Source organism: Lagopus muta, chromosome 2, assembly GCF_023343835.1.
Source record: "Lagopus muta isolate bLagMut1 chromosome 2, bLagMut1 primary, whole genome shotgun sequence".
NCBI lineage: Eukaryota > Metazoa > Chordata > Aves > Galliformes > Phasianidae > Lagopus > Lagopus muta.
In genome coordinates this window covers 38,326,526-38,351,945 of record NC_064434.1, presented here as the reverse complement: position 1 = coordinate 38,351,945, position 25,420 = coordinate 38,326,526, and the positions used below count along the sequence as shown (strand labels likewise).

At 37.0% G+C, this 25,420-nt stretch overlaps 1 protein-coding gene across 4 annotated transcripts in view; it reads left to right on the top strand.

Annotated features, from left to right (window-relative positions):
* MMS22L (MMS22 like, DNA repair protein) overlaps window positions 1–25,420 on the top strand; it is an 86,556-nt gene that overhangs the window by 60,058 nt on the left and 1,078 nt on the right. For all 4 annotated transcript variants that reach the window (XM_048936331.1, XM_048936333.1, XM_048936332.1 and 1 more), the window contains exons 15-24: window positions 2,303–2,493; window positions 4,928–5,078; window positions 9,533–9,675; window positions 10,422–10,564; window positions 10,678–10,837; window positions 13,018–13,187; window positions 19,218–19,429; window positions 21,547–21,713; window positions 23,056–23,152; window positions 24,259–24,426. In XM_048936331.1, the coding sequence (XP_048792288.1) occupies window positions 2,303–2,493; window positions 4,928–5,078; window positions 9,533–9,675; window positions 10,422–10,564; window positions 10,678–10,837; window positions 13,018–13,187; window positions 19,218–19,429; window positions 21,547–21,713; window positions 23,056–23,152; window positions 24,259–24,426 (1,602 nt within the window). The remainder of the gene's footprint in view (window positions 1–2,302; window positions 2,494–4,927; window positions 5,079–9,532; window positions 9,676–10,421; window positions 10,565–10,677; window positions 10,838–13,017; window positions 13,188–19,217; window positions 19,430–21,546; window positions 21,714–23,055; window positions 23,153–24,258; window positions 24,427–25,420) is intronic.

Sequence of the window (25,420 nt, the reverse complement as noted above, 5' to 3'; positions counted from 1 at the left end):
TATTGCAAGCATTTGTGTAGGTTACTATGAATAAACATAAATACTGATTTGTATGTGTTGCCCTTCCACTGACACGGAGATATATTACCTTACTTTGGGAGTCTGTACACCCTTCTACTTTGCATAGATGTCTAAAGGAGATGCAGGCCACCCTTCTTTGGAGAGACAGTTTAGAGGAGACAAAAAGGTCTTAGTGCAGTTTTGCAGTTTAGTCTGAGTAAGTTGGACACAATTTAGTCTTGGAGATTTAATTCTCTGCACTATGAAGAATCATACTTTCCTAACCAACAACAGAATTGCTTTCTGCTTTTACTGTTTACCTTTCTTTGTTTAATGGACAAAAAATATATATTTTTAACTTGCTTTTCCAGTCCTTGCTTATTCATTAACTGTCCTCCAGACCTCACAGTTTCTGCACCTTTACTTTGTCCTCTTTTAATAAGAGATACTCCCAAAGAAGTATTGCTTGACTTTTTAATGCTAATCTGGCTTCTGTTTCAATTCATGTTGACTTGGACAATATACCTTGTAAATAGGAATACCAACGGACATGCTGAATATAATCCTCACTTGCTAAGCGTAGATTGTTTTCACAGCATCCTTAAAGGGTAAGCTGTCTTACTATCCAAATATCATGGCTGGGAAACTGAGGCTAAGAAAGGCTGTATGAATTACATGAAGTCACACAGGGAATAAATGATAGGCTTAGAAGCCCCAGCTTCTGTTCTGTGTTTGGACTAATGCTGTCTCTCAAGAATACCCTTGATTCCTCCTAATGTTACATACCCTTCCGTGTCTGTTAAACGTAGCTATTCAAAAAGTAGTTGATTCTCAATTTTCTCACTGTCTGTCCTATTGAAACTAATGGATGCCCAAAGGCAGGCATGAAGTATTGTTACCTTTGACATCCAGTGTGTTTTATGTTTTAAATTATGTGTTAGGCAGAATTTTTGGATATTAATTTGGTATGATGAGATGCTTTTCTAATATCAGCCCTAGTAAGTGAAGGCCTTGCAGCCAGCCTACTCTTTATTTAAAATTATTCCATTTCAGATGTCCTAATGAGTGCTGTGAGTTGTGTAATTCTTTCGTAGTTTTCCCACATTCCCAGGGGGGCACTGGGGACTGGAGTTTTTTGGTTTTGTTTATTTCAAATCAGGGTGAGCCCAGAAAGAATATCTAGGGGAACTGTTTTTGTGAAACTCCTGCAATTTCGACAACAGCAATTAAAAAATGCATTGCAGTCTACAAATATTAGTGTTAAGATAAGTCTCAATGCCTCTGCTGTTTGCCATTATCTTATAAATATCTTGACTCTGACTTTAGAGTGCTGTTTATGGAATTTAATAAAGCAAATGTAATAATGCTGCCTGTGCTTTAATGCACAATCTCAATTGAGTTGACCAGAAGATAAATAGGAACAGGAATGATAGTGCATTCCTACAGATTGTTTTTAATAAGCTTGTTATTTAGTTGATCAGCCCAGTGCCATACTGCCTCCTGTCCTGCTCTACCAGACAAATTTATTAATGCTTCCCCCCCCCCCAGCCCCCATTTCTCTGGGAACATTGATTCCCTGCAGACATATCTCTATTAAACCTCTAGAAAGTCACAACTTCCAAATTAGATTAAGTAGCAGGAATGGTACTAGAAGAATCAAAGAAAATTGAGTGCGTTATTGAATTCATGCCACATTGTCTCAGGAAGAGATGGGAGTTATGTGTAGTGGTAACTTTTGTCCTTACTGTACTAACAAAGCTGTGGGCATTGCTGTCAAACCTAATTGTCTGCAGCACATCAGGGTAAAATGAATCTTTTCCCATATCAAAACTTGTATCTAGTGAGGTTTTACAAATGAGAAATAAGTTTCCAAAGGAAGCCTTACAATTGATCAAAATCATTTGCCATTATTTGCTGTGCAAAACACTACCCGAAAACCTTACTGGCAACAATTTTAAGAAGCAGCTGGCGTTGGATAGTAAGCAGACTTTCCTGTCATGCTAGCAGTTGCAAAATGCAGATATTCATTTTAAAACTGCCTATTCCTCATTTTGATCTGACATATTAAAAAGCATATAATTAATGGTTGACATTAGTAATTAACATTAACTTTATGGTGCTTAATATGCCATCGTTCATCCATCAAATAACTGGTATGCATAATGCCTTCGCATAAAGGTTTTAATTACACAAATGATTTTTCAGTTCTCAGTCTCTACCGTTTAAAGTAGTTGTAAATGCATTTTTAAAGATCTGAATTTTTCATTTATTGAATGTAAACATTGGTTTTGTTTCTCCCTAGGAGTGTGCACAAACGTGTAAACCAGGGACTTCGAACAGGGAATGCAGACTCAAATGCTCAGCTCCCATTAGTGGCTAAAGAGCACCACCTTGCTGTCGCTAGTGCTCTCTGGAGAAATTTCTTTCCCTATTTGAAGAGCCAGAGAATGTCACAGATGCCACCTTCCCCTCAGCTTGCTGATACAGCTGCAGGTTAGCACTGCAAGAAGCGGATTTTTTCACTATGTTCTGGATCACAAACTGTAAAGGATTTTACATTGGGATGTTTCTGTTTCTATGTAGTAATATGCATAATTGCAAAAAGCTAGACTCTATGCTAAATATTTTAATGAGACCAAATAATGTAGTATTGAACGAGCTGATAGAATATAACAAGACTGAGAACTCCAAAGGACTTTGAAGCCATACCAGCTTGATGTTTTTTTTCTTCTAGTCACAGATCACGAACATCATTGCAAATGCTATACAGTAACAATGAGAATAACTTATTTCACTGTATCTAGAACTCACATCTTTTTGCAGCTTATTTTAACTTTGTGTTGACTATTCCTTCCACTATGCATGTGATTCAGTCAGTTTTTGTTATGTACATTTTACAGATGAAGACAGTTTAAAAGGTTGATTAAATGACTGCTGTTTTTTGCTGAACCTTTACAGTCATGTCATGGTCATAAAACTGTTTCATAATTCAATTTAATTTTTCATTTTGCTTGCACTGAGGAGTTAGTCGTTAAGACAATATTCCATATGTATGTGTACTCGATGTGCAGCAGGAGAATCAGCATGTCATTGACTAAAAGGAAATCTCATTTTGATCTTTACTGCCAGTAGTTAGCATTGTATTCTGCAGTTACAATTATCTTCTATCCATTTAGCTAAAATACAGAGATTTTAGAAAACTGTGTTGTCTTTTTCTCCCCATCATGATATGAGTTAGGTTCAGATAAGCTCAGAAGCACTGATTTGGTAATAGAAACATGAAAAGACCCTTCATTTGATGCAGCTCGGCAGTAGTTAGTAGGTGACTGTAATGAAGGAGGCAGCATGCAGTGGTAGTGGTCTCATGCTGCTGAAACATTTGTAGAAAACAGCAATACAAATCAAAGGAAGAGGTTGTTAGTGTCATAACTTTCATTCATTTCCTACAGTGCTACTTCTTTTTATTTTATATTAACACAGTAAAATAGCAAGAAGAGCAGCCTGTTATAAACTCTGCTTAGAAGTAGTAGAGTGCAGTTGTGACCCGCTCTATATAGATGTATCAGGCACATCTTTACTCTGCATAAAGCAAACCCTTTCCATGCTGTGTGAGCATCTTGCCTTAGATGTTGCAGCCCAGAGAAGAGACCAGTCATAGCTCTCTTGCTCCCCCTGCCAGGCAAATAGCCTGTGTCTCACATTATCCTTACAGTCTCCCTTTTCTCTCTCACCAGTGTTACAGTGGATGTTGCAGAAACAACATGATAATGTGAGAAGGCTAACACAGATTGCTTCCTTATTTAAAGCAGAATGGAGACTCACTCTGACATCCTTTTTTATTCTGAAGCACATAAGGAAATGTGAAGCCCTTCATAGCTTAGGATGATCTATCCCTTCACCATTAATTACAGCACCCTCATTGTTGATGTTCCTGAAAACTAGCCTTTTTTGTCAAAATCAGTGGGCTTCTCAATGCAAGCAGTTCTGTAAATAATTACCTTAATAAGTTATTAAGATATTAATACTTAAGTGGTATTGGAAAATTTGAGAAAGTGAGCTTCTTATTTTGGTGCCCTCCAAAAATAGTTTTCCCAACTTATTTGATGTCACTCACCGCTTATCACATAACTCCTCATCATTTCAGATTCCATTAAACATACTTGTTATTTTCAGCATAAAGATGGCACCATAATAACTTTTATGCTGGTAGTGGTGATTATAGATTCCCCAGTAAATCTAGCAGGAATAGCAGAAGGTACTACTCCACTTTCAAGATCTGTAGCTTTTACTAGTTCATCCTTTCTAAATAGGGTTCTCTCCTGGAAGTGTACTTATGCATACAAGGGAGACAGTAGTGAAGCTATACTTTCTCTATAGAGACGGCTACATTTTTCCATGCACATAAATGTTGTAATGCTATAATGGAAAGTACTATGGTAATAGTGAGGTGAAAAGTCTTTGGTTATAGCAAATAAGATTGAGCCCACATGCAGCAGCTACAGAAATGAGGGAAAAGAGCTGCTTACCTTTGGAAGGCCTCAGGTAGGCAAGGATCTCCAGCAAAAGATGCCCTTGCCTCCACTGCCAACCCTTAAATGAGGTCTGGGAAGAGAAGGGTGGGAAGGGGTGGATCCTGGCTCCACACCTTTCGGTAACGCTGGTGCATTGCATGCATCTGAGCTCCCCTTGGTTGGCCCTGCCTTCCCACCAGGTGCTCTTTTGCTGTTTCAGGTTGTGACTTTGCATTTCCATTACAATACTATTCCAGTAGTTGCCTAGTGCTAATTGAGATTTCTAATACTTCTGAAGATGCACATTATTATTTGTAGTTAACTTTAAATGTTTTTTGTTGTGTTTCATTTTTTGTTAAACAGAAAATTACAGATAAATTATTAACATGTACTATGCTTTTCTCTCTTTAAATCAGGTTTTGCACTGTTGGCATTGGATATACCCAGCAAAGCTCTATCAGATCTTCAGCCACAACCTGTTCTATCGATGATGCAGCTGTTTGGATGGGATGATATGGTGTGGCCTCACCTGGTGTCTAGATATCTGAGTCACCTAATTCAAAACAGGTGAAAAATTGCAACTATTTGTTCTTTCAAGTTCTTCCAGTACCTACCTATTCCTTATTCGGACTTGAGAAAGTGTTCTTTCAAACAGTGATGTTTCATTAAGTTCACTCAGGTTCTGAGAGTCTTGTGAAGTTCTAGATTTCTTGGAAGTATCATATCTTCTTGGACTTTAATGGCATGCAGTAGGTGTTAGATGCATTGGTTGGATTTCTTGTTTTTACATATAAGTAGTTTAGGATACTCAAAATACATCAGGGTGATAGGTAAGAATGAGTTTGGCAAAGTGTCAGCCTCCTGACCCAGGTGCACTTTAATTTGAAACTTAGTAAATTCTAAAATTTCTTCTTAAAAGTAGTGGTCTTATTCTTCTTGTACCATTTACATTTAACAGAAAATCTTAAATCTTATTATAATAAGTTGAAATAGACATTATCAGATAAGTCTGAAGACACTATGTAGTTAATATTAAAATGTCTCGACTTCTTTTAAATGAAGAAGTTCTGCAGGAAGCTGAGGAGGAGGGGTTGAATAGTATTGAAAATATAATGAAAATGATTGTCAGAAAATGCATGCATTAAAACTTTCTTTTTCACAAGCTTGAAACACTTTCTGAACATTTATTAACGTTCATGGAGCTCTGGTTTCTGAGACCTGCTAAATGAATGCTTTAAATTAAATAATGGGGTAAGAAAATTTATCACATTCGTATGTTTTACATACCAATGATGAATTTTCACAGAATTGCTTAGGTGTTGGAAGGAACCTCTAAAGCTCAAATAGTCTAACTAGTCCCATTATCTGCTCAAGCAGGGTCAGCTAGAACACATTGCCCAGGACTATATACAGTTAGAATTTTATATAGCTGAGAAATTTTACTTCCCTTAAAAGGCCCATGTAAGCGTAAGATGGATGGTTGGGAGTAGTATTTGTTTTCATGGTGTGTTCCCCTGTTACTGAATCAGGCTTTGGAAGCAGAGGTGAGAAATGAGGGACTAAATGTGTCTTTGTCTCTTCGTTTCACTCTACTTTAAAGTAGAAAAAAAATGTTACTTGTTTTTTGGGGTAAATACTGTACTTAGAAACACAGCATTCAGCCTCTGGATTTGCTGTGTTTCTCTTGGATAAGCACTGCAGGGTCAGTGCAAGGTTTCAAATACACATGCTGAATAAAGTAGGAGATGAACACGTGCAACTACCTATTTATAATTTAAATCTGTTACTTAGGAGGTAAGATCGAAGAAAACACTTCTATGTCTAAACTGGAATTGTAGTACTGTTTAGGTTCTTAGGGCTAAATCCCAGTAAACACTTCAGTGAAATCAGTTACTTTATAGAATGGAATCATTTGAGTTGGAAGGGACCTTTAGAGGTCGCCTAGTCCAACTCCCCTTGCAATGAACAGGGATCTCTTCGTCTACATCAGGTTGCTCAGAGTCCTTTCCAGCCTGTCCTGGAATGTCTCCAAGGTAGGAGCATCCACCAGCTCTCTGGGCAAGCTGTTCCAGTGCTTCATTACCTTCTTCGTGGAACAACTTTTTCCTTGTATTCTTATGTATACGTTAAGTATACATTACTATCCTTATGTAGTCTTAAGTATATATTAGCAATATTAAACTCCCTACATATCATTTTATATATACCCACAAATATATTGCCACCCTGGCTGGGATAAGAGTAGTTTGGAATTATGGCCTAAGTATTCATGTTTACGTTAGCAAGCAGAGAACCTGCATATATGACTGATTTCCCCCTATGGCCCTGCTGCCATAATTTGAGCTGAAAATGCAGTTAGCACTGATGGTAGTTAATGTGTGTTTACTACTTGAGCAGTTAGAATACTTGTGCAAGAATCGGGAAGACCGAAGGTGAGTCTTGGACTCCAAAGGAGTTCAAACTTTGACTTCCAAATGCCAGTTAAGGAATGAGAGGCTCTTGCCTCTCCTTCTGTGGAATAAGTGGAAATGTTATGTTCAGGGATTCATTTCAAGAAAACCCAACGAAAATACTAGTGGTTTTATAGTTCAGTGGTGATGGATATGTCTTCTGCTTACATGTGTGTATGTTCTCTCTCATTTGATTTCACTCTCATTTTTTCTTTCTGAGTCTGTCTTGCTCCTTTCTTGAAATCTCCCATTGGGAGCATGGGGCATAAAGCCCTTGCACCAAGGCATATATTTTTGCTCATAACCAAAGGTTCCAATTGCCAAATATCAAGGAGAATTGTCAAAATTGCCCAGCAATGTAGAAATTGGAGTATGTGAGCCTAGAATATGTGCGTTCCTGCTTCATCAGCAAAGCTACTAGGAGCTCATACTTCCTCGTGAAATAACAACTTTATTTGATAGAATTTAACACTGTATTGTACTCTAAATACTGTCATTTTCTTATATTCTAATAAGGCTTTTTTTTCTTTTTTTTTTTTTTTTTTCTTTTTTGTAGTATGCTTCAAGTACTTCTTTACCTTAGGCAGTTGTAGAGCAAAAGTTATCAAAGTGTCTCAAGTGCTGGAATCTTAAGACTTCATGGTTACTGTGCTGTGATAATTTTCACATCAAACATTCTCAGTTAAAAAGTAAAAAGATTATTTTGTTGCTGATGCTGTTATACACCCTGCAAGCTCAGCCTAGTCTCTTTCAGATGGAAGCTCTGTTTTGCCTATCAGCTACTTCAGTGTTGATAATAAAAGCTCTGATGGGCAAGCTGTGCCCTTGGGAACATGTGCACAAGCTTTGGTATTTCTACTGCAGTCGTGCTTAAAGTTCCTTTCCCAGTCAGTGTTGTGTAGTACATGGTAGTATTAGAACAGATTTAAATTATCTTCAAGCATGTGCATAAATTCATTGATTTAAAAGAACCACTCATCGTGCCTATAGCAGGCAGTTCCTGTTCTTTCCTTTCTGAAGGAGTGGGAACATATTTCTCTCCAGCTTCAGGAAGATGCCTCAGTGGCCTACCTGCAAGGAAGAAACAGAAACAAGGATGAGTCTGCAGCAGAGAGTGTTTTTGTAATCCTGTGTGTCCACAGAGACTAGCTTCATGCATCCAAATTATGTAAGGTTTATCTTGGATTTTTTTGTTGTTTACACATTACTGCAAAGAGCACAATGTCCATAGGCATCCTGGTGGTTTTTGTTTTGGCAATGGAATTTAATTTTCAAACTTGTAGTTTTTGGTTGTGGTTTGCACTTGGTCTCCTTATTGTCAATTGCATTTAAACAGGGATATTCAGACAAAATATACAGCTGTCGTTGCTTTTAACAAACTAACGAAGAAACCAAAAACCTTTATTAAAGATATTCAGTGAGGAGCAGAATCCAGTTTGGCTTCCACAGGTCCATCTGGACTCTCTGTTGCAAGCCTGAGTAAAAATTCAGTAGAAAATAAGTAGATTTATATGTACATATATCAAGAAAAGAATACAAGCATTTTTCATTAAAGTCAAAGCACAAGGACTGACTGGGGAAGAATCTCTCGAAGAAAAATGTTTAGCTATTTTCAAGAAATTTCAGTGACCTGAAGCACACGAGGAGCTCATCTCATAGGAATTGCAAACAGGGCATAGAACAGATCTGCTGTCTGTTAGCAAGGAGGTTCTGCAGAGTTAATTGTATGGGACTGATGTACTTAGGAAAAAGTCACTACAGCAGCTCCTTGTGGTGGTAAGGCAGATAGAACTTTGGCAATGCTGAGCAGCTGAGTAGTGTAGTTGTACATCTAGTGTTGATGGTGCCTTTGATTCCAGCCTGTCTCTTGTCTGGAAGAGCAGAAGTGAATGATTGAAAGTATGCACAGCAAGTTTGCTGTGTGTGTGAATACATACATAAATGTATACATATATACATTTTCAAGTGTACATCAAGTATAGCAGTTTCCTTTCTCATCTCCTTGTTGCCTTTTTATTTTCTTTTATCTAACAAAACCTGTCTTTGTTTGCTAAAGGAGATCTTTTCTGCCTTACATGTAGTAGAGACTGAGCAGACTTCAGAGTAGTTTGGGGTACCTGAGCTAGCTTTCTGTGGAAGGGTGGGATAGCTTAAACAACAACAGTTTGAAGTTCTACCCTGATTCAGATAAAACTGTTCTGTGTTGCATGCTGGCAGTTCATATAGAACTGTGAAGTTATCTGTTGTTGGAATAAGACATTCCACACTGTGAATTTATTTCTCCCTTTGTTTTGTTTAATGTAGAGGAAATGTGAATGCATTTGTCTGTGTGCTTTTACGTTCCTAGGTCTGGCATTACAGAGTTTATTGTTTTATCTCTATTTCGGCATCGGGATATCACGAGCAAAATCCCCAAAGCACATAGAAGAAATGTCAATTTTCCTTTTCTGTTACTTTACTTTATTTCTAATTGTGTATTTCCATACATGGAGAGCCAAATGAGACACTCTGCCACCTTTTCCAATACTTTCAGTAATCTCTTTACCTTTTTTTCCTCTGCTACCAATGCAGTGAACTGTGTGAAGCTTTTTCTACCATGGGATACACATCCTATGAAGCTTTGACGGTGCGTTCTTGGTTTCGATGCGTTTTGCAAATGTTCATAGATCAACCGAGTGCTTCGCTGGCCAAGACAGATGCTGAGCGAACAGTTGGTAAGTGTTCACATTTCCCTAATGTTTGCAGTAACAATTCTGTATTGCAAAACTGGCAGACATTTTTAGCTAATTACAAAATGTATTTTTGTTTGTATTCCTTGACTTTTACCTAATTGCAAACTGTGTTTCTTTGCGCTGTTTGTGCTATTTATTGATGGCTTGCCTGCTCTGCGTATGACAAATTTATCACAAACAAGGATAAAAGAGCTTGTTTCCTTGGAAGCAAAGAACAAAAACTTTCTCCCAAGGAGACAAGCTATTTTTCCCCCATGGAGGAACTGCTCTGAAAAAGTGAAAATCTGAAGTAAATAGTTGGAAATCATGCTGTGAACCCCCTGAAAGAAAAAAAAATCCAATTGCAAGTAATTTTTTTCTTGTTTCATATTGAATATTTTGCTGTCTTGGAGCAATACTTCATTTTTTCTACAAAACACTGCAGTTCTAATTATCTGTAGAATACATCTTACAGCAACTACTTTTATGCACATTTTGTAGATTTCTAAGAAAACCATTAGGAACATGAAAGACTTGGTCATCCATGTTTAATATTTTTCATTCCTGTGCATGTGTACTACAAACATAACTACTTCAGACACGCATTCTTTGTCAAGAAAAACACTGTCAGTTGCAGAATCCGTATTTTAGATGCTTTAAAATCATGTTTCACTTTACGATTTTGTGACTAAAATAGAAGAGCATAACTGTGTGATGTATTTACTGCTGTGCTCTCTTGTAACAATCAGGGAAAGCCTATTTGGAACAGCTGACTGAAATGACAAGACTGATTTTTAAACTCAAAGAAGTAGAAAGCATTCTCTCAAAGGCTCGTGTTGAAGAACCAGTTTTAAAGCAAGATCCTAAAAATGCTCTCGTCCAATTCATTAAGGTATTGTATATCTTTGTGTTAGTTCATGGTGCAACTTAAGTGAGAAGGAATTATATATTAGCTTTGCTTTGTGCGTACAAAAAGAAATCATTTTGATGTTCTTGTGTTCTCAGGCTGTCGGTAGAACTTACAGTGGCCTTCAGACGCTCCCTGAGAAATCTGCCATGGTATTAAAAGCCCTGGAGTATTTAGGTGATGTATTAAAGTATGTAAAACCTTATCTGAAGGCAAAAGGGCCTCCAGAAGGTCTGCAACTTACATATTGGATCATAGGTAATTATTTTGTGACCTTTTCTCTTTTAGGAAGCCGTTTTGTAAGGAAACAGTAAAATGTGATGTTTAATACTTCTGGTTTTTGTACTGCCCATCTAACAGTTTAAAAAAGCAAAGTCACCAAGATGTTACAGTTAAATACTTCAATTTTCTTTCACTAATTTTCTCTGGTTTTTCAATTCTGATGCTGTGAAGTTGAACCTCCTTGTGATTTTTTTAAAATTATCCCTGCAAATCAGTTTTTTCAAAATTAAGATGTTTTAACGTCTTTTGGCACCAAAAACCACTTATTTTACCCAAACAAAATCAGAAACAGTAAGTCAGTTAAGCAGTATGGCAATACAAAATCATATTCGTTGGAGCAGTGATAGCGGATGGGTCTGCTTAAGTAAATTAGGGATCTTATACGCATCCTTTTACAATTCCTTATGTTCAGCTTGTGCTTTCTTAAAATTCAGATTCTACTATTTTTTCATTAAAATGTAGAAATACTGATGGGAAAATAAGAAAGCTGCTTGTTTTGAGTGAATATGTCAGATTCTCATTCAGTTAGGTTTAGAATTAGAGTAAACCTTAATTCAGCTTAGAAACAGAGGTAATGATTTGCATGCATACATAGTATACATCCTGACTAAAAGGATGAGAGTGTAAAGCACTACTGCCATGCAGAGGCTGCATAAAATGTAGTGGAATTTCAGTTGTGAAGTACTTTACTTTCCTGTTGCAAGATCCATGTATTTTGAAATGATTAATGTTCAGCCAGGCTGTTGTGCACAAGAATTTGTACTTCCTTCTTAGTTAAGGAAAAAAGATTCTAAAAAGGCTTTAAAATGTATTTTAGAGTATTTCAATCATTTTTTAGCATTGTGAACTCATTAAATAATAAAATCAAAGCAAGATTCATAACAAATCAAGACTATTCCCGCTTGTGCATACTGTACATGTCGTGTCTTCTACTGTCCCATACATCACAGCAAGGATAACAGAAGGAATACTTTTAGCCAAAATAAGCATGTATCTTTCAAAACAGGAAGCTCAGACGATGTTATTAGATGTACTGTTAAATGGTCATTCTCATTCTCTATGATTGATCATGGTGTTTTCTCTAACTCCACAAGATTAATGTTGTTTTTCGTTGTTTTTAGAGATGGTAACAAATGAGTTTGTAGATTCTAACAGCCTACTTCTGATTTCTCACTAATTTCAAAGTCTTAAACGTATTTTTGTGGAGTTTCCTTCCAGCAATTCTTTGTCACTTCTAATCAAACGTTATCTTAAGAATGTTTGTGAAAATTACTACATAGAAACCTGGTTAGTGAGACACCTTATTTTATCTGTATTTTAACATTCTCGAGCATATTGTTATTGTCTCAAAAATTCTTATCATCTGTAATAAATTTTGCAAAGTGAGGGCATTTACACGCCAACACCTTTTAACTGTTTGGAGTTTTGTGTTGTTTTGTTTTCTTTTACAAATGAAAAAAAAAATCTTAAAACCATCTCAAAGCTGTGCAAGTGATACATTTATGTGTAGAAAATGTGCGTCTGAGACTCCCATTTTTTGGACTTGGCCCACACTATTCTGGAGAGAGTACTCATTCAGTGGAGTCAGGTGGCCTTCATTCTGTTAATCTACCAAATGAAATGCATTAAATACTATTTGGAAGACATTTAATATTTTCCTAGCGTTGAATGAGTGAGTAGCTGCTAAAGTGGCCACGCTGTTGTTAGAAATATGAATGGAAGGCAAAGGCAGTGCCTCTAGTGTGATCAGTGGTCTCTAGTGTGATCAGATCACATGGTAAGGTCTGTGTGATCTGAGTGTACGTCTGCTGATTGCAGAGCATTATGTACCACGGTTACCTAATTTTTCTGGAGGGCTGTGAGCAGCTGTCCTTTCTTTAGCTTTACTGTACTTTTCCTAAAGCAGCTTCACTTGCACAACACCTTGTAATTTATTGAAACGGCTTGATGTTGATGAACAGGAAATGGACTTTTTCTTCACTGAGCTTTTTCTAAGGGAATATCATGCAAATAGTACGTGAGAATGAGGCAGTTGCTATTGTTATTCTTGGATGATCTATTCAACATACTTCCTTTTTTCCTTTTTAGGCTCTCTTAGCTTTTTTAATTTCCCTGACTGTAAATTGCTTTGGATTTTCTTGCTTCTCTTTCTACAGGATGTCTTGTAAAATTCTGGGCACCAATACTGGCCACTTCCAAAGCACAGCAACTCCTGTTCCGCATCATAGATTGCTTGCTGCTGCCTCACTCAGTGCTGCAGCAGGACAAAGAGCTGCCTGGGGCTTTACTGTCCGCCATTCAGGAAAGCCTACACCTTTATCTTCAGGTAAATATGTGAAGTCTATTATCAGCAGACAAATGTAGCTTTAGGAAAAGATTCATGCAGCAGAGAAGATTTTCTTTTTTTTTTTTTTTCCTGTAACCAAACAAGTGCTGACTGAATTTTAAGAAGCAGCAAGAGAAGATTTTTCTTCTTGAAGAATTTGAAGGAAAATTGCCCGCCATCCATTGGCTTTCCTGTCATTGCATGCAGCTATGCTGAGGTACACTCCAGAAGCTGCTGTTCTGTTTGCTGCAAATAGAGAGGCTCCTAGCCAGCCTGCTGTTTACACTGTGTCTCATGTAAGAGATTTCTGAAACACTGAATCATGATATATAGCAAGACAATTATTGAGATGACAGAGCAAAACAATACTTTAAATCATCCTTGATTTTGTTAACTGTAGATAATTAAAGATGAGCTACTCTATTTTTCTTTGGTCTTAGTAATAAAAGACAAGCCTCTGCATATCATGGCATTGTTTTATCTTAATAGTTTGAGGGTTTGTTTTGCTGAATCAACCTTTTCTACTGCTGATGCTAACATGAGTCAAGCTCCTTACGCTCCTGAAAGGCTTGTTGTGTTGTAGAAAGGGATTAATTCCTGTGAGTGAGGAAGAGGATGTAGTTTGAAAATAAATCAACATATTTAACCTTGCAAAGCATTTTTTTTTTCCTTCCTGCTTCCTTTTTTGCTTTCCCTTCTAATATTCATTTAGACTGCAGTTCTAGGTGATTACTTACAGGATTGTATTGTGAAACAATGCAGTGGTGACTTTCTAAAGATCCCTTGGATTTATTCCCTCTTTCAAAAGTTGCATTCTGATTGATCACGTCATACAGAAATGAATATGGTGGCATGCAGATACGGCTTGCTTTTCTGCTCTGTAGGTATTTTCAGAAGCTATTTACATGTAGGACCATGTGGACACTGATGTTACCACAGAGTGTGACTGTCCGCTTGATAATTTAGTATTTTAGTCAGAGAATGCTGTTCATTTGTAGTCTGCACATAGAGATGTAGTTTTAATGTGAAGCCACTCAAGTTGGTTTGAAGTCCAAGTGTTCTAGACCTTTGTTTCCTGTCTTCTCTGTCTGACTTTCTGACCCCACCATGGGCCTCTTCAGTAATCTACTGCTCAGTCCATGTGCTTTCAGGTTAAGCTAGATGATCTAATCTGAGCTAGATCATTTTAGACAATGCTGTCCTGGAAAACTAGAAATTATTTTGATAAACACTTTGAGGGGGAGGGCAAAGAGAGCAAGACTCATTTTTTTTATTTCAATATTGAACTTTTAAATTCTATTAATTGTTTCTATTTACATGGTTCCAACATTTTAAAATACAGCAGACTTCTACATCCAGTCAGAAATGTTTCCTCACCCTTTATTTGAGAAACTTAGGGTTAATGCAGTATGGAAAATATTTCAATATCAGTTACAAAACTTACTCCCTTGGGGTTGCTTCTGAGGTCTTTTGGGTTCACACAAGTTCTAGGAGCTCTGACTTCTCAAGTAAACATTTCACAATTGGCTTCAGCCAAGTTGACTTAAGGATAAGTTCCTTCCGTTTCACCTCATGTGCATCCCCATTACATTTGCTTAATGATTTTGTGAATAGGGGATTACTGAAATGTGTGAGTTGATGCAAATACTAAAAATCTCTGCATAAATAAATAGATGAATCATCCATGTCAGAAAAGCAATAAAATAGTATATGTGTGAGCATGTAACCATGCTAGGAAGAAACACAGAGAAAGCACATCCTCTGGGAGAAACTCTCTCTTAATTAACTTAAGTTGCTGGTGAAATATTTAATTAGATTGTCCTTGAGAGGCTACCCTGTGTCCAGTGCCTATTCATGGGGGTGGAAAGCAGTATTCTATTGCAAGAGTCCCAATTCTCTTTTGAACTATTTTTAGGGGGATTTTTTTTTTATGGTTTTTGCCTATAGGGCTACTATATTGATATTTATTATTTCACTGTGCACCATCTGTTTTGATAATATTTTATGACTTAGGAAAGATTTTCATAGAATCACAGAATTATTTGAGTTGGAAAGGACCTCTGAAGACCAAGTTTATCTAGTTCTCCTCCCACCCCTCCACAGGCAGAGATGCTTCCCAATAGACGAGGTAGGGACATAAAATCAAAATTGTCTTTGGAGTTGTTTAAGTGAAAAATTTCAAAAAGAAAAACGTGGAAGAACAAGAATGAGCAATCGCTTCATAATTTTATGAGACTATTTGTAATTGTGTGATAATGAGGTATATAAAATCCATCATGTGGTATTTTGCCTTTGTTTATACAAAACAAACAAACACAGTTGATTTGTGTGATAGTAGGCTGTTGAAACATATTACTCAAAATATCTTTGATGGATTTCTTGGAATATGCTATGGAGGAGTTTTAACACATGTTTACCAGTAATGTGGGAAATAACTGGAGCATAAAACTTATTCTAGAGAAGAAATAATAGTTTAAATACATCTTGCAGATTATGGTGTAGGTGCATGTAATAAGCATAATATACATAATAATGAGCTAGATTTATTAGTGTTAATCCTGTCCAAATACAGAAGATGGTTTACTTCTATCTGTATACAGAAGAGTGGTAAAAGATCTTCATTTTAAGTAGTGCTTGGCACATACATTTTCCATGATTTTAATGGGCCTGTGCAGGCTCAGCATTTGTCAGAGTTCAGACTTTAAAAGCCCTCCTGCAAGCCACATCTGTGGTCTGATATTTGAGCAAGCTTATTAATACATCTTGTGAATTACAGTATGTGTTTAATAGGAATTGTACAACATTAATTGGTGAACAGCAGATTTATTCCAACAGCAGGACTGATATTGTAAGTCATCATTAGGTAGCTTGGCATTTCTGCAGTGAATAGTTCCAGTAATCCATACTAATCGGTTCTTCGCTCTCCACAGGTGATTTACAGATATATGGATAAATCAGAAGAGAGGCAGCTCTGGCTACAAAAGGTTCCTGCAGTGAGCATACACAGGAATCAGTTGCCTTTCTGTTGAAATGAGGAGCAGATGTTGTCATGCTCCTCTACTCCTCTTCAAATGTCTTTGGTTTTTGGTGGGGTTTTGTTTTTGTTGCTTTTCTTTCTTTAATCTGAGAAGATAACTAAAAAATAGTTAATTAAAAAAAAAAAGAAAAGAGGGAGAGAAGTGCTCTCAACTCTTTAATGTCCATCTGCTTTCTAGGGATTGTCCTAAGGGTCTGAAGTGATTATTTTCAGATCTGTGGTCCAGAATCGCAGTCCAGTAACATGTGTTTCTTTCCTCTGTCATATGAACAGTAACTTCCTTCATCTCTGTTAATTACTAATGGGATTTAAAAGAAGAGAGTACTCTGTGACCTCCTTGTAATTACACCCTTGGCCAATGCTGCCTAGGGTAGTTTGCTATTGTACTCACAGCCACCATGCAACATCGGTAGTTTATCCCTGGTGCCACTTGGGATACGGTGGCGTTAAGCCTTGTACAGGTCTGCTGCTCTCTAGGCTTTGTAAGAAAAATGAGGGTCCCAAAATAAGCAGCACAATATTGAGCTAAAGTCAGTGAGCTTTCATGTCCAAAAGAGAAATCCGAGTTCATCTAAGGAAATTTCCAGTGAACAATAGAAGTGTGGGTGCCTAACCATCTGATGATTCTTGCCTGAAGAGGTTTGGTGCTTTAAATATTCTCTAATATGTAGAGGCTGATTCATGATTTTTTTATTATTTTTTTTTTTTTAGCACGTTGGGGGTGTGTATTTTGGACAAGGGGAGCTCTGGCTACCCACAAAATAGGTGATTTTTCTTGTTGTTTTAGTTTGGAAGAAAGAATTTCTATCTTGGAACAGTTTAATGCTGAACTTGGAACTTCTGCTGTGCTGCATGGAAAAAAAAAAGTAAATGAGACTCCTCCTTACTGAGGAGAGATGTTGGTATTACTACATGGTTTTAAAAATTATGTTTTTTTAAGAGGCAGCATCTCTGCCTGACCCACCAAAAAAGGTCAGGATGAAGAGGAGTTCTCCTTATTGAGTATCAAGGGCACCCTTTATCCTCATCACATGATTAAGAAAAAAAGTCTCAAGCAACTTCCATCCTTTTATTTTCTCTCTGGCAAATGAGTATCTTTGATAATACTTGTGGCAGGGTGTTTTTATTCACTTCAATCCTTCCCTTCTTTTTCAGATTACTTCTGTTCCCATCCTACAACTAAAAAAAAAAAAAAAATCAGTTTACTTCAGCTCAAAAATGAAAATGCTTTTATGAATGATCAGTCTAGACTCATTGATCTATCTTCAAATGAGACTATTACAAGAGATGCAAAAATTAATCCGTGCCTTCAGAGATCTCAATTCTAGTATTTCTTGCTTATATTTCATAGGTGAAAAATATCATTAGGATCATTCATATAAGAAGAGTATCTTATTTAATAACAATTGTTTTTTTCCTTTTTTTGTGATACTATGTAGGATTTGTTGTTCCTCGGTTTGAAGAATTGTCTTATTTCAGTGATTAGAATTATTAGTTCTTCACAGGTGTTACATTCTCTTATGCATTATTTCAGGTATCCTCTGTGCGGTCATGATGTTTTTTGTGTCCTTTTTGTCAGATAGATTCCCACATGTTGTTTTGTAGTGTTGAAATACTCTAGTGGCTTAGGAGAGCCAGTTCAGTTTATGGAATGATTTTCTTTTTTGAGAGAGCTGGACTAGAGAAAGTGTATGCAATTCTTTATTATGCCTGCTGCAACATCTCACTGGGAACACCAAACACTCACACTTAAACTAAACGATCACTAGCAGTCTTTCTGAGCCTTCTGCTTGCCAAGCAGAGTCATCTTAAGAATTCTGATACATTCTGATTTAGCAGCAACTGCCTTTTACTAAAAAAAAAAATTTACTGCAGTAAAGCAAACAGCTGAGAGCATCTGAACTACTTATTCCCTCGTTTGAGGAACGTGGCATTTATCAATGGGGTGTACCAAAGTTTCCAAGTAACTCCAGAGGCATGTGAAGTTCAACCCTTGCTGGATGTGTGTGTTCAGGAGGGCTGCCTACAGCAAATCTTCAGGCAGGTCCTGAAGCACCTCATTCACTGACATCCCACATTCCTTGTATGTGGTACTAATGGTGGCTTTGAAGTACTGTTGAAGTTGCTTTATAATGGTCTCTAGTGCTTGGACTTCTTTTGTGTTGTTATTCTTGTTGGGAAAAACTATTGTGAAAACTGAATTCTGAAGAGACTTCTGTTTGTACTGCTTACTGAGGCCCTAGTCATAGTAGATAGCTGGGCTTCTTTGTTGCTTTTTCTTCCCTTAGTGATTCATTCTTCTTCCTCCTTTCAGTACCTGAGGAATGGGGAGTAAATTCTTAAATTTTTCTCATAGACACTTTTACCACTAAAACAAATACTTATTTTCCCACAGATGTAACTACATGTATATGCAGTGTAACTCTAGATAATGTTTATGTAGTCACTTTCTACGCAAGTTTCTACTTTCCTAGATTTTTCTGTGTCAATGTAGATTGTATTGGATAAGTCACAGTATTTTTTGGCTTTATTTAAATGAATTAAAAAAAAAAAATTAATTCCCTCAAAAACAGTGATTTATTTACTCTAACTTGTTCACACTATGAGCAAAATTTTTGTTAGACCACTATTCTAGCTTCATTAGACCACGTACATAAGTGAAAAAGAAGTTTGTAGCATTTGGGAACTGAGCCCTGGCATGAAAAGCTAATGTTTTGCTTCTGATTTGAAAGGAAGATCATGTGGTCTTAAGATTATCTTTCAAGTATTTTAGTTAGTCCAGTATAAGATTTTTCTCTCCTTTGTAAGCCTTGTGCCAGTTCAGTCTTTAGCCATAGACTTGATGGTTTGTTGACAGGTGCAGCAAATTGTTGATACTTCTTTATCATGCAGTAGTTTATAAAGTATGTAATTAGTATTTAGCTTATTGTTCTTAAATTTGTTCAACAATAAGGAGTTATTCAATTTCCTTCTCCCTTTTTTATCTCTTGCAGGGCCTGTCCTTTATATGCTGTCAGTCCCAAGCTCAGGGGGCCTATTTAAATCAACTGCTTGGGAGCATTGTTCAACAGTATTTTGGACGATTTCTCCCTTCTTCACCAACTGCACTTGGAGCTGGGCAGCATCCTATGTTGACTGCTCTATGTAGCTCCATTACAGTCCCTCAGGCTCTCCGTCTACGGAAGACCACTCTGCATGTCATAAAGTAAGATCCAATGATGAACAAAGCACTGCTTATTCAGATTTCACAAACAGCTAATGAAGAAGAGAATGTCACTGTTCTCATCTCAGTAACTGATAGGCTGTAGGAAGAGCCTGTAAGTTGTTGGACAGGAAAATAAGAAAAGGAAAGAGAATATAGAGCACGAGAGTAAAAATGAGATCATCTGGACACTGGTGAGAAAGTCATTGAGGATGGAGGTCCTGGACTATAATAAGAATAATACACCATATGGCCACATAAAAAGCAAGCACTCCAATACATGTCATCCTATGGCTGTATCTCAGGCTGTGTTTAGGATCACAGAACCATATCTGTAACAGCTGCCAGTGAAAGGGAGGACTAGATGCTATTGTACATATCAGGATATACATAGATGTGCCAGCTACCAAGGAGAAGTACAAAATTTGGGGTATGGAAAGAGGGAGATGGAGAGCTACGATCTGCAGTTCTTTGTCCATATTGGGGAAAAAATTAATCTCCTTCAAATAAAAGGTGGTTGCTTACATCTAGGATAATTGTACTTTTCTTTATTAAAGAGTGAGTATGCACATTCATTGAAAGAATATTAATGATGATCTCAGGTAAATACAGTAGATAGTGCTTTAGGTAAAGCCTATATTATCACATGTAAAGAGAGTGAGTTAAAATTTCAGTCTTGATTCTTTTTTTTAGCTTATGAATACTCAAACTTTCTTATCTTAATAGAATCATTTGTGAATGTGTGCATGAATGTGTGAATTTTAAGCCTTATTGTGGAAAGAAAATTCTGAATGTGTAACGGCATTTTGTGACTTGTAAAACTTGAAACATTTCTTAGTGATCTGGGAAGAATATCTTAGTCTGATTTATAAACTGTGTGGTGGTCAGGAGGCAGCCACTAGATCTATACATAAGTGCATACAGAGTTTACTAGCCTTCTTGACATACAGAAGCTAATGAATATCTTGCTGTAGCACAGAAGAAATTGAACCAGAAAAATATATTATGCAGGTCAGATAATCATTTTAGTGAAGAAACAACCCCCAAAAAATAGTGTGCAGTTTTCATAGTAAATAAATGGAACAGAAGATTTTAGAGATGCTAATATTAAAGTGAGTTAAAACCACATGGTGCAGGGAATATGGAAACGCTTTTATTTTAAAGTGTACACAGAGTTGTATAAGTATGCTTTATTAAGCTGTTAAGAGGTATAGCAGCTTTTAATTAACTCATTGCACAGCAAACGAGCATGCCTTGTATGAGCAGCTAATGCTAACTACTATTGCATATTTAAAAGTCATTTTGCAGATTCTGGGAGTACTTTTTTTTTTTAAAACTGATGTTCTGTGTATTTTATCTCCACTTTTCTCTACTGGATGTTCCAATTTCAGTAATTTAGATTTCAGTAAAATCATCTGTAATGTCAGATCAACAGTGACTCAATCTTTCATCCTTTTGGGGTAAAAAAATAAATAAATAAATAACAAATGAAATAATTACAGTTGAGACAGCTCTGTTCTGTAGTGTCAATATTTGCTCTTGATGCAGATTTGCAGGTTACCTTAATCTTTGCAACAAATTTTGTACCGGAGATGATTGTGTTAATTCTGATGGAGCAAAATCAGAGATTCTGTCCCATTTCATCACACTGTTTTCCAAACTAATAGTGCCAGTATAACAGAGCTCTTACCACAAGTTTGAATTGTGAGCAAACAATAAGACATAAAACTAAATACGGTAATTGAACAACAGTTGTATTTTGAATGTTATTTCAGAGTATCAGAATCTAAACTCCTTGTGTCGTTATTTTATGCTGCTTTCTTTATATTTTATCTTTTATAGTCACATTTGGCTTTTTAACTATAATTATGACTGCTATTTCTCACTTCCCTCAACAGAGGAGTTGGAAGACATCACTGTCCTGATAAATTGGGAGCCATTTCTAAGACTAAGATAAATAGAAGCCATTACCTGAGTCTAAATAAAGATAGAAATCTATGTAATGGGCCTTCTGGTGAAATATCACAATATTATTTCCAATTATACGGTGCTTGCATTGGACGGAAGAAAAAAACAACAACTTATCTCAGGCTTTATTTTGATTTGTTTTGTCTTCCCAGTGAAAACTACATGCAGTTCAAAGGTAGCGCTCCACCTCCTCGCTTGGCCTCAGTTCTTGCTTTCATCCTTGAAGTACTTCAGAGAACCCAGACCAGTGAACTGTGTGACATTGAATTGGTTCTGCCAGCTGTGTTGAAGTGCATGGTATTGGTTAACGAGCTACAAGGTGAGCTACTTGTTTGCTTTAAATATGTCTCTTTACACCTGTAAGGTTTTCATACTGCTCAGCATCTTTCATCCCAGTGTACAATCTGTTCCTGTTTTTTTTGTTTGTTCGATTGATGCATTAGCCAGATAAAGTGGACAAGCTTTGTTCATTAAATAATTTGTTCTGTGAGACAGGAATTTCTCTCTGACTCAAGTACTCTGATGGATTCCTGACAAGTTGATCCTTAATTGGAAGTGTTTTCCATCACTCCCACCTCATTTCTCCCAGACTTGTAACAGTGGAAGTTTTCTTGCACCTGAAGATTTTAGACCAAATAAAACTAGTGTATGTTCTCCCCTTAGAGACGTCAGAAATCAACATGCTATACTTAATCCATTTTTGAAGGGATCTTTGACCCCCTTTTTTTTTCTTCTTTTAGCCCGTTCTACTTGGTAGTTATTCCTTCTGTATTTTTAGCTTCTTAAAAAATACTCAGTTCACCTCATAGTTGTATAAAGAATATAAATGTGCCAAAAAATGTCCAGTCCTTGCTACCAGAAAAGATATTAGGAACAGTGGAGATTAACCTCTGACTTCTCCTGGGAATTTTGACTAATAAAGCAATTTTTGATGCTCTTCTGTAAAAGCTTCAGGGACAAGATAAATTCAGGAGATTAGCTGAATCAGCACACGCCTTTGTTCCCCCTTCTGCCATTGTAGCCACAGCTGTCTGAAGCTGGAGCAGAATGAGCTAAATGTCCTGTGATTCTGCAGCCACCAACTCACAGGACTCCACCATACCCTTGTAGAGAAGTTGCAGCTCAGTCCCACTGTTATAAAGGAGGAGCTTTATCTAGCAACTTGAATATCCAGTTGGAAGATATAAATGGAAGAAAACAGTGGGCTCCTTTGTTGTTGTTTGGAAATACACAAAAGGGTGGAATTCAGAACACTTATTGCAAGGAGTAGATCTGTATATCTTTGAGCAGATTATAATGCCAAGACTGCTTTTTCCCAGTTCAAATATAGGAACAATTAAAGAATAAAAACAAAACGGATTTGTTTATTTAATTTTATTTCCGTTAAGGGCTTGTGTCTCTGTTCTGACTTAAGGAGACAGTGTTGTATTTAAAAATCCGTACGTTTAAAAGATGATGGTGTTGAAAACTGGACTTTGCATAAATCTGAAATTCATGCTGTTCTTATAGCCATTCTAGCTAACTACTCTGTCATTTTACTTGCATCAAAGTAAGATAAAACCCATTATTTTCTCATTTAAAAATTGTAGTCTTCATGAAAGACATTCTCCAGATGGTCAGTTCAAGAGCTCTGTGTGAATCTTGTGATTTTTCTTTTACAGTTAAAAAAATATCTACACTCATTGTGCAGTACATGGTACAGGGCTGCCAAGCAAGGTCAGGAGGAGAACGTGCCACCCAGCTGACTTCTGTATTTAGGTAACCAGAAAATATGCCAATTGGCAGTGAAGCTACTGCAATCCAATTGACAGCAAACATGTTTTCTTAAAAACAACTAATTATCCTTAACATACTGCATTGTCACTTGTTTATGGTACTTAAATTACGTTACTTTTGGCACTGGTTTTAAACATAACTTTGCCAAAAAGCCAGAGCAAAAAAATAGAGAAACATATCTGCTTTTTCATGGATTGGGTACTGTTTTGAAAGGACTGATATAGAAAACTACATTGCTGCTGCAGTGGGAAAATCTTATGAGTAGTGCTGTTGTGTAACGTGCTGTGGGCATGCCTAACTTGAAGTGTATATAATCCTTGTCCAACAAGCTACATTTATTTGTTTCTCTGACAAATGAATAGATTAATATAATGTCAATTTTACTTATTCCGTACCTCAGCAAAATGAATCCTCTTTTTCATGTGGATGCAGTAGAAGAGATGTAGGAGCTAAGACCCAAAGACATTTTGCAAACCTAAACACTGCTGCTGTATTGGATAATGTTAAAATGAAAGCCCCTGAGCAATTTGCTGATGCCTCCATGTGGGCTGTATCACTTTCATAAGATGTTTCACTCCTAAGGTGTAACTCCCCAGTTAGATGCAATCTGTGGTCATTAAATACCCTCAAATAGACAAATGGATGCACTTCCATCTGATCTGGCCTTGCCTTAGATCTAGTGGAGCTTTGTAAGAAATGCTGATGTTGTTTCTGCAGACTTCAATCTAGATATCTTTTTTTGCTGGACTATTTGATTAAATAATAACTCTGTGTTTCAGTTTTCCATGCTTTCCATTCAGACAGATGCATTACAAACTAAAGTACTCTGGAACAAGTCAGCTCTGGTAAAACAGCAGCAGAATCTGCTGATTCACTTGAAAATAAAAGTGATTTTTTTCTTAGCATTAGCCTTCAAAAGCATGGCTTTGTTTGTGGAAGGAATTTGCATGTAGAGTATTTCACTGTAACACTACGATCGCTTCCATGCAAGCAGTTTTGCTTGTTCTGAACAGCTTCTTCAGTTGTTCTTGGCATGTTCTCTGCATCTAGTTCTGACCTTGCATTAAATGCCTCTGTGTCCCCCTCAGGCACTTTATCCAGGACTACACTGCACTGTATGATCACCGGGTGTTCAGCATTCTAGAAACAGTGGCAGTCTTGGATCAGACATTAGTTACCAGCCTGATTCCCACGCTGACGCAATCTCTGAAGGATTCAGAGTACAAACAAGGTCTTGGAAGAAATGCAGCACAAAGGTTTGGGTTTTTTTCTATTTAATACCATTTTTTGACAGTGAAGAGTAGAGGTATGATCTCTTGAAAACAAGCAATGTTAGGCAGCAGGACAGATAGTTAAAAATGATTGATTTTTAACTGATCAGCCAAAATCTCCTTTGCTCAGACCTTTCATGGTTTTAGGCCATCTACATCTGCTGAGTATTTTCAGATAAATTATGGCATTAGAGCTCCAAACCCACATACAATTTAAGCCAGCCTGCCTCAGTTCACTACACTGTGTGTTGTAAAATTGAGGGGGAAAAAAAAAAAAACTCCTGCCCAAAAAATATTCCTGTAAGTCCCTTTTGTAGAGAATGTTATGTTTTATATACAACATTACAGTAAAATCAGGTATGATCTGCGGTGTTTGGGAAATTGAACCCATGGTTCAATTTCAAGAGTTCTCTTATAATATAAATTTATGAGAATTGTGGGTATTCAGAACAGTCTGGCCTCCTCTCTGATAGGCACAACAGAATCACACTTCCTCCATTCGCCCCCAGAGAACCTAGGACAGAAATATTTCACTTGTGAATCCATTTAGCCTTAGGAAGCAATGGAAGCTGAGGAAAGCAACTCTGCACAGATGGCAGCAACTCTTGGTGCAGATGAAGCACTGAACTTTCAGCGGCCATATGAATGTTGTTACAAAAACCCAAAAAGCTCCACACTGTGGCATGTAGGCCAAAAGCACTCCTTCTGTTAGGTCTCCTAACAGGAGTGCAGGGCTTGAGAGTCAAGGCCTGGAAGTGGTTTCAGTGTATGCATTAATGCACATTCTGAGACCCCTCAAAGAGTAGATGCTGGTCACACCTCAGGTTGGAGAAGTTTTGAAGTAAACTTTGGCAAGGCCTGGGTTATGGGAGAAAAAAAACAACAACAAAACCATCAACAAAAATAGCACCAACATAAAAACAGAACAGAGTTGTGCACGAATGTAACTCATGAACCATGAAGAATTACTCAAGAAGTA